This window comes from Acinonyx jubatus, chromosome D3 (genome assembly GCF_027475565.1).
Source record: "Acinonyx jubatus isolate Ajub_Pintada_27869175 chromosome D3, VMU_Ajub_asm_v1.0, whole genome shotgun sequence".
Taxonomy (NCBI): Eukaryota; Metazoa; Chordata; class Mammalia; order Carnivora; family Felidae; genus Acinonyx; species Acinonyx jubatus.
In genome coordinates, this window is record NC_069392.1 from 52,423,517 (window position 1) to 52,436,691 (window position 13,175).

The 13,175-nt window shown below is 41.2% G+C and overlaps 1 protein-coding gene across 4 annotated transcripts in view; it reads right to left on the reverse strand.

Moving 5' to 3' along the window:
* Positions 1–13,175, reverse strand: part of GAREM1 (GRB2 associated regulator of MAPK1 subtype 1) — a 201,465-nt gene that overhangs the window by 40,616 nt on the left and 147,674 nt on the right. For all 4 annotated transcript variants that reach the window (XM_027068718.2, XM_027068717.2, XM_027068716.2 and 1 more), the window contains one exon: positions 3,001–3,131. In XM_027068718.2, coding sequence (XP_026924519.1) covers positions 3,001–3,131 — 131 coding nt within the window. The remainder of the gene's footprint in view (positions 1–3,000; positions 3,132–13,175) is intronic.

The window sequence follows — 13,175 nt, forward strand, 5'->3', positions numbered from 1 at the left end:
TCGTTTTCAACCCCTCTGTTCTACTCCATATTCTTATTATGCTTCATTTCTATTTGTTGTAAGTATATATGACTGTTTATACAAACGTTTCTATTTTTTTATTTCAAATAATAATTGTGCCTTTTGACTCTCCAGATGCCAGTTAGCTACCAATTCTTAACTGTAAGTTATTTCTTGAGCTGTTTATCCTCTTGGTCTAATTTCTGCTGTACCTGAAGCGGAGAGTAGAGGGTGAAGTTTTGAAAAGAGGCCTGAATTCCGTTACCACTTAAAACATTGCTTTCTGGATAACATCTATAGTTATATAATATTTAACATTATACATTTAATAGTATTTATTTATAACAGCTGTATTTATGAGTATGTTGTTCTGCTGTTGCTTTTTTAAGTAATCTCTACACCCGACATGGGCTTTGAACTCACGACCCTGAGATCAAGAATTGCATGCTCTACTCACTGAGCCAGCCAGGCATCCCTGTTGTACTGTTTTTAATTATTTTTCTCCCTCTCCAAGCAAAGTAGTAACCAGGCACACCATTTCCTTACCCCCACTTGGCTCTCACATTAAGTACTGTGTACATGCATATGCACATTATGACCAGTTCTTAAAGACCATGACTTCCAACACTTTATTTTTGAGGGGTCCAAGTGGTATCCAGACATCTTTTCCATAAATCTCCTTGGTTTATTTATTTACTTGGGTGTTTATTCACCAAGCACACAGACTTTTGTGTATTTCTTTGTGCAAATTTCCTGAGGTTCCTTGATCAATTCTTCTTTGAATATAAGTGAACGATGTCTTAATGATTAATGGCAGATGGATGTGATAGCATCTCAAAACTTTGTAAGTAATAGGGGCGCCTGGGTGGCTCAGTCAGTTGAGCATCCGATTTCGGCCCAGGTCATGATCTCACGGTTCGTGAGTTCGAGCCCCGCGTCAGGCTCTGTGCTGACAGCTCGGAGCCTGGAGCCTGCTACAGATCTGTGTCCCCCTCCCCTCTCTCCGCCCCACCCCTGCTTGTCTCTGTCTTTCAAAAATGAATAAACATTAAAAAAATTTAAGAAAAAAAAACTTTCTAAGTAATAGACAAGAGGTATTAAATATTCATGTATGGAGAGCACAGGAACTCAGCCCAAGTCCAGGCAGCTCTATGGATGCTGTAAGCTTGAATTCCGTACACTTACCCATTTGTCTGTGTCTCTGAGCCTTTTTGGGTTTTTTTAAGAAAAATTGTGATAAAATATATGTAACATAAAATTTATCATCTTAACCATTTTTAAGTGTACAGGTTAGTAGTGTTAAATAGATTCATACCGCTATGCTGAATTTTTAAATGGCATCTCTATTACATATGTTTGAATAAACAGAGTCAATCATGATATTCTGTAAAAAAAAAACAACAACCCATCAAACTGTATTGATTTCAGTATTATTCTTTCAATCATTGCTGACTTCATACAAATTCACACACAAAACACAGCTGCTAGAGGCATTTAAAAAAATCTTTTACAAGAACAATATGTTGCAAAAGACTGAATGTTAAGTTTTAATACTTGACAAAATCTTTAAAAAGTCTTAACACATTTTTATGCTTGATTTCTCATGATTTATCAGCAAATGCATTGCTTTAAGAAAAGAGTTTAAAAGTATTAACTTTCCTTTCTAAATATTTTTTTTTTCCAATTTAGGTAATTTTAGATATAAGTTTTAAGGAAAGGTTTAACTCTTATTGAGACAAGAATCAAATCGGATTTCAGTAACTCCTGACCAATGAATCTTGGTATGTTTAAAACTGAGCATGTTCTCATAAATCTTCGGTGTAAGTTCAAGACTCATAGACTGAGCTACTCAAGGCCTTAAAAGTTATAAATATTTTTGAATACAAGCATAATTTAGCTAGTTAGGAATTTAACAGGACACAAAATCTACCCATTTTAATAATAAAACCAAAGAAAGTGGAGTAGCAGCTCTATTTTAGAATTGGAAGAATGACTTGGCTTAGCTGACCAAATGGGCAGGGCCACTGTTCCAACAGGGAGGCTGTCTTAGACATTTCCCCCCTTTCCTGAGGAGTGTGGGTAGAGTGAGTCACCCACAAAGACACTGTTGCATTCTTGGACTAAGATACCCTGCAGTCTGTTTTTCACATAGGGTGGATTTCTAACAAACGGGCATCTTGCCCCCAAAATATTGAAATGTTTACCGAACATGACTTAGTTGGACTTCCTGCTGAATGAAGGGAGGTTAATGCTTTCAATGTGAACACTTTCTAGAATGCTGTAGCAAACGTGTGTGTTTTTGAAGAAAACACAATGGACTTACAGGCAATAAGGTTGGGCCTTGGTGACAGGGATTCTCTGGTTAGTCCCTCTTCAACAGCAAGTCTAATCAAAGGAGCTCGCTCATTATGCACCAGGGGACAGAAATGTCCCATTAAGAATGCAAAACAAATACAGCACAATAAACACAATCTAGCTTTTCTCTGATGACCAAACATCAACAAATACATACAGGGCAATATTCTATATATCAATTTTCCCTCTGTGTACTGATATAGATAGACTACAAATAATGGAATGAATAGAAGCTGATGTCAGGGCACACTCCGGAAGATTCTCCCTTTTTCTTTAAGTAAGTGCTCAGTATTAGTGTTGTCATATGCCTTTTGCTTGCTCCCACAAGTGGAGCATCCAGACTTACAGAAGAGCTGGCCAAACAACTGTTACATATTAGAGAATAAAGCCCAAATTAAAAAAAAAAAAATCTTTTGATCTGCCTCGACAGTTGTTCTAGCAAAAGATAATGTTAACACAGTAACCTGTTGGAGAGTTAGGTCATCTACAGCACATGCAGTTCTTAAAAAGACCAGTTTGGGCCACTGACACGAATCCATCAGATGGAACTCTCCTATGAAGCACAGGGGGAACTCACTGTGTACATAGTGACCTGAAAGTTAACTTATTTCAGGGAGGATAAATAGTTGGTTCTTCTAGAACTACCTTCACGTTGAATGTTATTTCCTCCATGACGTACACGCGTTCAGGAAATGCTTTAGCCACCTCCTCCACACTGTTGAAATATTGCACTGGCTCCTTTATATCCCGGTCTTGTTCCAGCAGCTTGAATTGCCCTAAAATACACGATAAACGGAAGAGATGTGAGATGTTTACACTGGACAGCTGTCACCGTGGCGACAGCATCCCCTTTCTTTACTCCCACTCTTCTTTGTTGAAGGCTTCTGATCACTATCATGAGGGGAAAAAGTTACCATGGCAGAAGGTTTTCTTGAACTGGAATCTATATTGAAAAGTCAGCTTAAAAATGAGTACAAACACATATGTTTTCTCCTTTGCATCTTTTTGTTCACATCAAGAGTTTATTACCAGATGACCAAAATCAAACTGAATGGATGCTTATTTGTAATTTGATTTCAAAGTGAAAACTTACTCTGTTACAAATGATTGCTCACTTTGTTTTTGATAATAATCCCCTTGTCATTTAGTTGTAATTAACACCCACACATGCTATGTTCTAAAAGGAAGGCCGAACGCCCCAGGGCAACTAATTTTTTTAAAGTAGTATTTCAAATTTTTGCAAGTAGGACAAAATAATATAGCGGACCTTTGGCTCCCACAGAATTGATATCCTTGGTTTCAGCAATATGTGGGCGATGCTGAGGGCGCATGAGCCACTGTAATTTGTGGTGTTTCTGCAGCACAAGTGTGAAGCCTGAGCAGGGCAAGCCTGGGCCAGGGGGTGAGTGGGCCTGGAGAGGAGCCAGTTCCATCTACAGCAACATGTGGCTTCCTTCTCTCTTTTTTACTGTTCCGCATAAAGTTCATGACAGTAGGATATACCATTGTGGTATCTGTACTTTGGGGGGATTGTGAAGAACTTTGAACATATTCCCCAAAATGTCAAGGATCTATTATTGTTTATATACTTTCAATATTTATGATACTTCTGCTTCATTCTAGGAGTTGTTTTCAGTTTAGAATAAGACCGTATGTAACCAAGCCAAAGACATAGTGTTCTTAGCACTCATTTTCTGAATGCTGTTTACACTATAACACTTGAGAAACTTGGAAAGGAATTAAAAGCTATAATGAGGCAGATCTCTCAGCGTGTGTCTACAGGACACCAGGCAGAAACAGGGAAACTTTCATTCATACTCTCAAGACATTTTTTTTTTTTTTTGGTAGCATCTACGGTGGAGGCATCATTCTAGATGCTAGACAGAAGTCAATGAAGAGACCAGATGAAAATCTGTCCTAAATCTTACACTGTGGCAGAAGACAATGATAAACACGAAAAATGACTAGGGTATGTAATAGGTCAGGAGGTGAGAAGTGTTATTAAAAATAGGGCTGGGTGAGGGGGACAGAGAGTGCAGGGTGGCCAGCGTAGGTATGGCTGAGAAGGTGACCTTTGACGTCACTGGGAGGTGTGTTCTCTAACCGTAGCCTACTCAAAGACCTGTGGACAGATGGGTGGCTGCCCGCTTGGCATGCTGCCAGTGTGGCCGGAGCGAAGTGAGTAAAAGGTAAGAGGGACGAGAGAGAGAGTCAGAGAAAGAACAGGTGGCCAGATTGTGTACAGCTTTGAAGACTTGTAATTCTTTATCTGAATAGGATGGAGAGCCGCCGGGGGTGGGGTGGGGTGGGGTGGGGGGTGGGGAGGGTGTGCACGAAGAGGTGATCTATCCAATGTTGCAGAAGGACCACACTGGCTGCTGTTTTGAGAACACTGTAGAAGTGCAAGGTGTAGAGGCTGAGACAACAGTTAGGAGGCTCCTGCCATAATCCAGGTGTGAGATGGCAGGGGGTTGGAAATGGCGGGAAAGTGTTACAAATTTGGCCTCAGCAGCTGAAGGAAGCCGGGTCGGAGGGGTAGGGGAGTTCAGTCTGGGATGTCTATCAGACATACAGAGATATCCCAGAAGTTCATAGATGATCATGTAAGTGTGGAGCTCAGAGGGAGGTCTGGCTGGAAACCCAGGAGGCCATCAGCACACTGATCTTTAAAGCCATGGCACTTTGATGATGAAGAGCACAGGCTTAAGTACAGACAGAGAAGACATCTAAGGTTTGAGTCCCAGTAGACTAAGAAGGACTGGCTGGGGGAGTAAGAGGCAGATCCAGAAGGGGTGCATTCTGGAAGCCGCGATTTGAGCACTTCAAGAGCGATAGCGATGTCACATGCCGCTCAGAGAGGACTCTGGAATGAGGGCTAGCAACGGTGGGCTTTCGCAACTTGTATTTAACTGGGGACTTTGACAGGAGCAGTGGAATAGTTGGGCGGAAGCCTGACTGAGGTGGATTTAAGAGAAGGGAGAGGTGCGAATAACAGGGATGGACGGCAGGTGATGTTTGGGGAGTTTTGCAATGAACGGGAGAAAAGACATGGGAGTGCTAGTTAAAGGGAGCACGTGGAATGGGATCAAGGGAGTGTTTTTTTTTTTTTTTCTTTGTATGATGGATGCTAATGAGAATGACCAACGGAGGGACAAGCAGATGAAGAAGGGATTACTGGAGCACGTCCCTGGGTATAGGAGTGGAGGGGCTGGGCCTCAGCAGGAGCCCACCTGTGAGAGCTCAGTGGGAGCTGGTAGCTCTTTTTTATTGCTTCCATATTTCCAGCAAAAGTCAGAAGGAAGGCATCAGCTGAGAAGAAGATTGAGATTGAGAGAGGAGGTGTGGGAGGGCTCAGGAAGGAGGGGAAGACTGTAGTAAAGTCCACTGAGAGTGAATGACCCACCACGACTGTTGGACAGCCATAAGTTCCCACTCGAGGTTCATGGTCATGAACTAAAAGTGAAACCAAACAACAGGACAGTTGTACGTTTTTCTCCAGACAGTGTGCAAAAAGAGGGGCTGGTCCAAAGTGGGCAGAGACTTGGGATTCAGCCGGGACTGTAAAACTGTGAGTATGAAACACAAAAAGAGGGGCAGAGGAGCCAAGATGTATGCAAGGGAGTGAACATAATATCAGTCCGTGGAACTTGAGCTGGACCCAACATCTTGGGAGGGAGGAACAAGGGTGAAAAGTAGTGGAATCAATGGCTAGTGGGTTCTGATGGGAGTCGATTTCCAAATCCTGGATGGAGTGAGCTCAAGGGCCAGGCCGAGGAGTAGTCAGAGTGGAAGGCATGCAATTTAAGAAAATGGAAGCATGCAGCTGTTGGTGATGACACAGTCTAGAGGGCAACCATGGGAGGTTAATGGTTGAGGTGGTGAGAAGCTAGAGAAATTGAGAGGCCAGGGGTATTAGCAGGATCGTATATGTATGCACTGAAATCCCAAGAATGAAGACAGAAGTAATGCTGGAGAGAATGGCAGTGAGCCAGGAGTGAAAATTACGGACAAATAAGGGAGGGATTCTAGGCATGGTAGATAACTGTAACACTGTTGGGGTAGTGGATGAGACAGTCTGAGGACGAGAGATTAAAGCTGAGAGTTTCTAGGGAGGGGGAATTAGAATGGTCAAGGGAGCCCCAAAGAACACAGAAAACACTCACATCCTCTCAACTTTGGGGCAAAAAATAGAGCTGCCACCCGAGAGGGCTTCAGGGAAGTGGTGTTTTCAGGGCATACCCAGGTTAGGGTTTAACAAGATACAAGTAGTTTCAGAGAAAACTTTAAGGACATAGGGATTTTGCTGGTGATGGACCTTGAAGGGGGAGTTTTCAGGAGTTAAGGGGTGGGTGATGTTGACGATGTAGAGAATGCACTTAGTTATAATGTAACAGCTCATATACCTTTTAGAAATATGTAGGGGTAGGGGCACCTGGGTGCCTCAGTCCGTTAAGCGTCTGACTTTGGCTCAAGTCATGATCTTGCGGTTTTTGAGTTCGAGCCCCGCATTGGGCTCTGTGTTGACAGCATGGAGCCTGGAGCCTGCTTTAGATTCTGTCTCCCTCTCTCGCTCTACCCCTCCTCCATCATGCTCTCTCTCCTCCTCTCTCTCTCAAGAATAAACATTAAAAAAATTGAAAAAAAAAAGAAATATGTAGGGATATGAATAAATATTTGGAAATATAGTCAAAATATGTTAGATTATACACTGAAGTATGTTCGATTATATATTATACATATATGTTAGATTACATTCATAAAAACAACAGAATTTTAAAAATTATAGGAATATCAATACCACTTATTTAAACAAATTCTGCCTCCACAATAAAGCAACCTTTTTGTTTGTCTCAATTCTATGTAGTCTTTGAAAAAAACAATTTTTTTTTAAGACAGAATCTTAAGCAGGCTCCATGCCCAACTTGGAGCCCAACTCAAGGTGGGATCTCACAATTATGAGATCATGACCTGGGCCCAAATAAAGAGTCAGACGCTTAATCGACCAAGCCACCCAGGCGACCCTCCTTGTACAAATTCTTAATGATTATGAAGTATCTCCAATATAATCTCTGTTCCTTCCTATATTTTCTGACATTTCCCGACACGATACATTTATAATGTTTGCACAGCATTTCATAGTGGATTTAACTATTTTTCTGTTCTTAGCCTGAGTTAGGCTAGGACTGACTTAAGTGCAAACTCTGCCACTTACAAGTTTTAGAGAGTACTAACAAATTACTAATCTGTCTGCGCTTTCCTCACCCATAAAGTGTGGACACTGCAAAGGGCTGTAGCGAGGATTAACGGAGATGATTTTAAGTATTCAGCACAAGTAACTAGTTAGCAGCCCTCAGGTCCCTTTCCTGTTCTCAAGATGCACAGAGCTTTTCTTTTCTCTTTTTGGCTCACTTTTGTGGGATGAATTTTCTAGAGCAGGATTATTAAATCAAAGAGTATCACACAATTCTTTGTGCTTAAAATACCTGGCTATCTAGCCTTCCAAAATCCCTAAACCAATTTATATCTCTATGAGTAGCCAATTTAGATTTCTTCCATGGACATCCCAGTTGGACCACAATCTTGCCAACCTTGAGTATTCTTTTTTTTGTGTGTGTATGTATATATACACATATATATATGTATGTATATATATATATATATTTAAGTTTATTTGTTTTTGAGAGAGAGAGAGAAAGAGAGAGAGCGCCCTGTAGGGGGTGGGGGCACAGAGAGAGAGAGGGGGAGAGAAAGAATCCCAAGCAGGCTCTGTGCTGCTACCACAGAGCTGGATGCGGGGTTCGAACCCACAAACCGCAAGATCATGACCTTGCCAGATGCTTAACCGACGGAGCTACCCGGGCACTCTGCAGTGAGTATTCTTTAAGTTAGATAAGTCAGTAGGCATCAAAAAGCATCTCTTGCCTGTAATGTGCCATTTCTTTGGAGATCACTGAAGTATTTGAATTTTTCTTGTGCCAATGGCTGCATAAATGTATAAAAACCATATTTGATGGAGTCTAAATTTCTTTTAACTTCTAAAGACATATATCTAAGGGTCTATCGGATATTTATCTTTGCAAGTCTAATAGCACCAAATTCAACATGTCTAAACTCAGGAAAGCACAGTGAGATGTTTACCATTCTTTTTTGGCATTAAGCCTTTACCATTATTTTTACTTTTATTATTATTACTTTTATTTTCATTACATCTTTAAAATGCTGAGTATGTTTTACACTGTGGCACACCTCAGTTCATAGCAGCCACACTGCAAGCACCCCATGTGGCTAGTAGTGGCTGTACCCGATGGTGCAGGTCCAGAACATCTCTGCATTCCTTTAAAACTCTGATTTCAGTGGTGCCTGGGTGGCACCATCAGTTAAGCGTCTGACCTAATTTCCGCTCAGGTCATGACCTCAGGGGTTGTGAGATCAAGCCGTGAGACGGGCTCCACACTGAGCTTCCATGGAACCTGCTTAAGATTCTCTCTCACCCTTCCCCTCTGCCTCCCCACCCCCCCCCCCAAAACAGAACAAAACTGTGATTGCAGATACTGTTCAAGTCCTTTATCAGATGACAGAGTACTCTCAGAGAAAAAAAAAAAGTAATTCCTGGCAAGATAGGAGGTTTCCACTCATGAAATGAAAGCATTAGGACTTAAAAAAAATTTGTTTTTTTTACTTATATTTTAGAGAGAGAGAGTGCATGCACATTTGGTAGGGGCAGAGGGAGGGGGAGACAGAGAATCCCAAGCAGGCTCTGCACTGTCAGCCCAGGGCCCAATGTGGGGCTTGAACCCACAAACCGTGAGATCATGACCTGAGCCAAAATCAAGAGTCAGATGCTCAACTGACTGAACCACCCAGGCACCCTGAGCCTTAGAACTCTTACATTTGGTTTTCCTTGCCCTGTTGTCATGATTGCTGATATTCTGTTTCATATAACCGAGCCTGGGATTCTAGATATAACTACCTCTATCCCTTTAACACCATTTGCTTCTCTCCCAATTTGGGGGCTTGTCCTTCAAGCAATTCTTTAGTTATTTTTCTATTGTGTTTGTGATCTTACATTATTTTAGCAGCCTCAGACATATTGTGGCTTATGGTCCAAATGAATAATCATAATTGGTATGGCCGTTGCATCAATATCAAGCTGAGTAAATTCTCAATTTGTAGTCTCACCTGTGTTTGTCACCTCTGTTAAACAGAAAGACCTCAGAATCACATACACATACGTGGGGGCACTTACAAGAAACTATTCTGAGACCAATTAACATACACAGATGAAAGAAAAAATAAAAATAAAGTAGCAGCTAAATATGACCAAATGTTGGGGCACCTGGGTGGCTCAGTCAGTTAAGTGTCCGACTTCAGCTCAGGTCATGATCTCACATCTCGTGAGCTTGAGCTCCACACTGGGTTTTGTGCTGACAGCTCAGAGCCTGGAGCCTGCTTCAGATTCTGTGTGTCTCTCTCTCTCTGTTCCTCCCCCCCTCAAGCTCTGTCATTCTCTCTTCCAAAAAATAAATACACATTAAAAAAATTTTGTAAAAATTAAAAATATCACCAAGTGTTCTAACATTTGAACATAGTGTACATCAGAAAAATAGACTCTTTTCATCCATTCTTTAACGTTTGTTGGCCATCCAACAGTTAACTTCCCTTTCCTTCTTTCCATATAGTTCCTTCAGGTTATCTTGAAAGATTTTAGTTTATATGTTTCTTTTTTTTTTAAGTTTTATTTATGTAAGTAATCTTGAACCCAATGTAGGACTTGAACCCACGGCTCCTCCAACTGAGCCAGCCAGGCGTCCCAAGCTTATGTTTCTTTGTACACATATATTATTATTTTAAACATTTTCCTGTCATATGTTTAATGATCTAAAACCGTATTTTTTAGTTTACATTTCTTACACCCTACAAATGCCTTCAAAATCTAAATATACCAAATATCTTAATGTAAAGTTTTAAACAATGGGTCACAGTATATAAGTGACTTCTCACTGGGGGGGGGGGGGGGGGGGCAGTTACCAAACTTGTTCTGTAAAGATTTTAGGTCCCATGCGCTAAATGGTCTCAGTTGCCACCAGTCCCGTCTGGCGATGTATCCCGAAAGGAGCCATATACAATACATAAACTGGAGCAGCTGCGTTCCGACCAAATTAAATTTACAAAAACAGGCAGTAGGTCCGATTTGGACTTCAGGCCACACAGTTTGCTGACCTCTGTCCGGCTGGAAAGAGTAGAAAGTATGGATCAGGGTAGTGGCAAGAAGACGGGATATTAGAGTGACAACGACCAGTCCTCATATCCCAATACGCGTAAACAGTTACACTGAGGTCTCTCGTAAGATGCCTTGTGAGGGGCACATCCCAAGCTGACCCTTGTTTATCTCAGAATGGCAGTTCTTCCTTTCAATAGGAGTCTAACACGAAGAAGTGTAAGCCGCAGAGGTGGATTTATTAGAAGAATCCAAAGGACCGGCGAACACGAGTGGCTACATTCTCTCACTGTATGTTAGAAGACCAATTTGCTACGGATTTTTACTTAGCTTCTATTCTTTTACAAAAGAATATGACGCTCGCAGATGAGTCAACTTTAAAGTACTCTGGGAAAGATGCTGAGCTCTTGGCATTACTATATTCCCTGTGACTGCTGTGGCTTGTCAGAGTCAAAGCCTGGAGACAATCGAAAGAGTGAAGAGCCAGTTCCCTGCCAAAATGTGAAATCGATTTACATAGCACATATTCCCACAACCCCCACACGAAGGAACTAATTTTTTAACAGACCATTTCATGAATAACAGAGTCTTTGTGCCACCAAATAAAAACATTTGGAGATTGTCGAAACATCTGTTCTGAGATGTTACTGTCAAACTTGGGTCTTGGAGAGGAAGGAATACTGCGTTGTTTTTCAACAGCTTTGGGGATTTCAAAACGTCTCCATTGTGAGAAGCATTCTGGCTCAGAGCGCTGAAACTCGCAGGAACAAATTCAGCACCAGTGACATGCACGTCAATTATAGCTTAAATAAATTTACGATAATATTTAAAACGCAAAGACTGGGACTAACTGCACTGCCTTCACGATACACTTCTAAAACTATACTGCATAATTAATATGTTGAGAAGAACTGTCATCCAGAAAATATCCATCTCTGTGGGTGTGTCCTTCAAGATGATCACCGTGATTGATCTCAAAGGATGAGATGTGAAGCACAGCTAAGAGGCCAGAGGTCCTCCCGGAGGCATCTAAGTTTCAGGCACCTGTAGGATGCTGTACTACGACACATTCTCCTTTACCTGTAGGGAAAAGGTCAGTTGTCGCAAATGAAAATGGGCACACACGAAGAAGAGAAAGCAATAATGCTGAGATGCACAGAGATAACGGGGAGTCAGAGGTGGTCAAATTCAGGTCTGTCATGTTTGTTACTGGCAGGGAAGTTATGGTCAATGATCAGAGAGAAAGAAGTTCTATGCCATTGGTGAAGACGGGGCTCCCTGTGATTCGTGCTTCTCGGGTCTCCATAATTGCTGACAACGAGCATGCCCTGTGGTAAATCTTCTTTTACAGCTAAGGTTTTACTGCTCACCACCCGTTCGGCACAGGGGTCAACTTTATGTGTGTAAATAGAAAGAAACGGAATGAGAGCTGAGGCCTCTCTAGTATCCATCTGTGGGACCATAAGTCAAGGGAACATTTCCCTCATTCTGGGAGCAGAAAAAGTTGCATAAACTGGTGCAAAATGATAAAACAGAAAACAAAAGCAACAAAATTGGCATCAGAACACCAAAGCAACCTTAGAATAGATAAAATGAGCAGAAACGGCTACGAAAACGGAACCCTGGAAGGTTGAAATGCCATGACTGTATCGATGTGATTCAGTGTGGCATCCCTAGCACCGAACCCACATGGTATATAGTAGGTGCTTATTAAACAATGAATGAATGAATGAATGAATGAATGAATGAATATATGCTTCTCACTTCTCTTACCTCTTTCAGAGACAGGCCAGCAACATTAACTGCTCTCAATAGGTCTGTTGTGCTAATGAAACACAATCTAAATGGTTCAAATACCTGAACTTTAAAACCAATGGGCGATTTCCAAATATGAAGGAATGAACAATCCTCCAGTGATAGAAATAATAAACCAGTTGCCATTTTTCAGGAAGCAAATGAACCTGGTCAGGAATCTGCACTTACACTCAAGATTTAACTGTACAAATACTCTTGTATTTTTATCTGTACATATGCATGCAGGCTGGAGTTTCCATAGGACTGAAATGTAAAAAGTAGGACTGCCAGGTAAATGATATGCAATATATTATTTTGAACCGCACCAACCAATATAATGCCCTTTAACAACTTTATGTAAATGTTTACTTCCACTAACAATGTATGAAAAGTCATTTACTTAAACCCTTCACCAAAACCGTTAGCATTCGAGAATAATTTAGCTTCCCGTTTCTTGAGTAAGGTGAAGAGTTTTACAGGTTACTTAATATATGTAATTGTCAAAAAATGCACATAGCACCAGAGGGTAGAGACATAGGGTGAAAAGTGAGTCTCCTTCCTAATCTATTTCTCAGATCTCTTTGCAGAAGCTGGGCTATCATTCTCTTGTACATCCATCATCCAGAGACAGTATTTGACACAATCTATCTATACACACAATGTCACTTTTTTCAAAACATATGGTAGCATTCTGTACAGTTACTTCATCATTCCACAAAAATCTGTCTCATTCTAAGAGCTGCACAATATTCTACCACGTGCGAATGCCATAACTAATTGAACCAGTCCCCTATTGACAGATATTCAG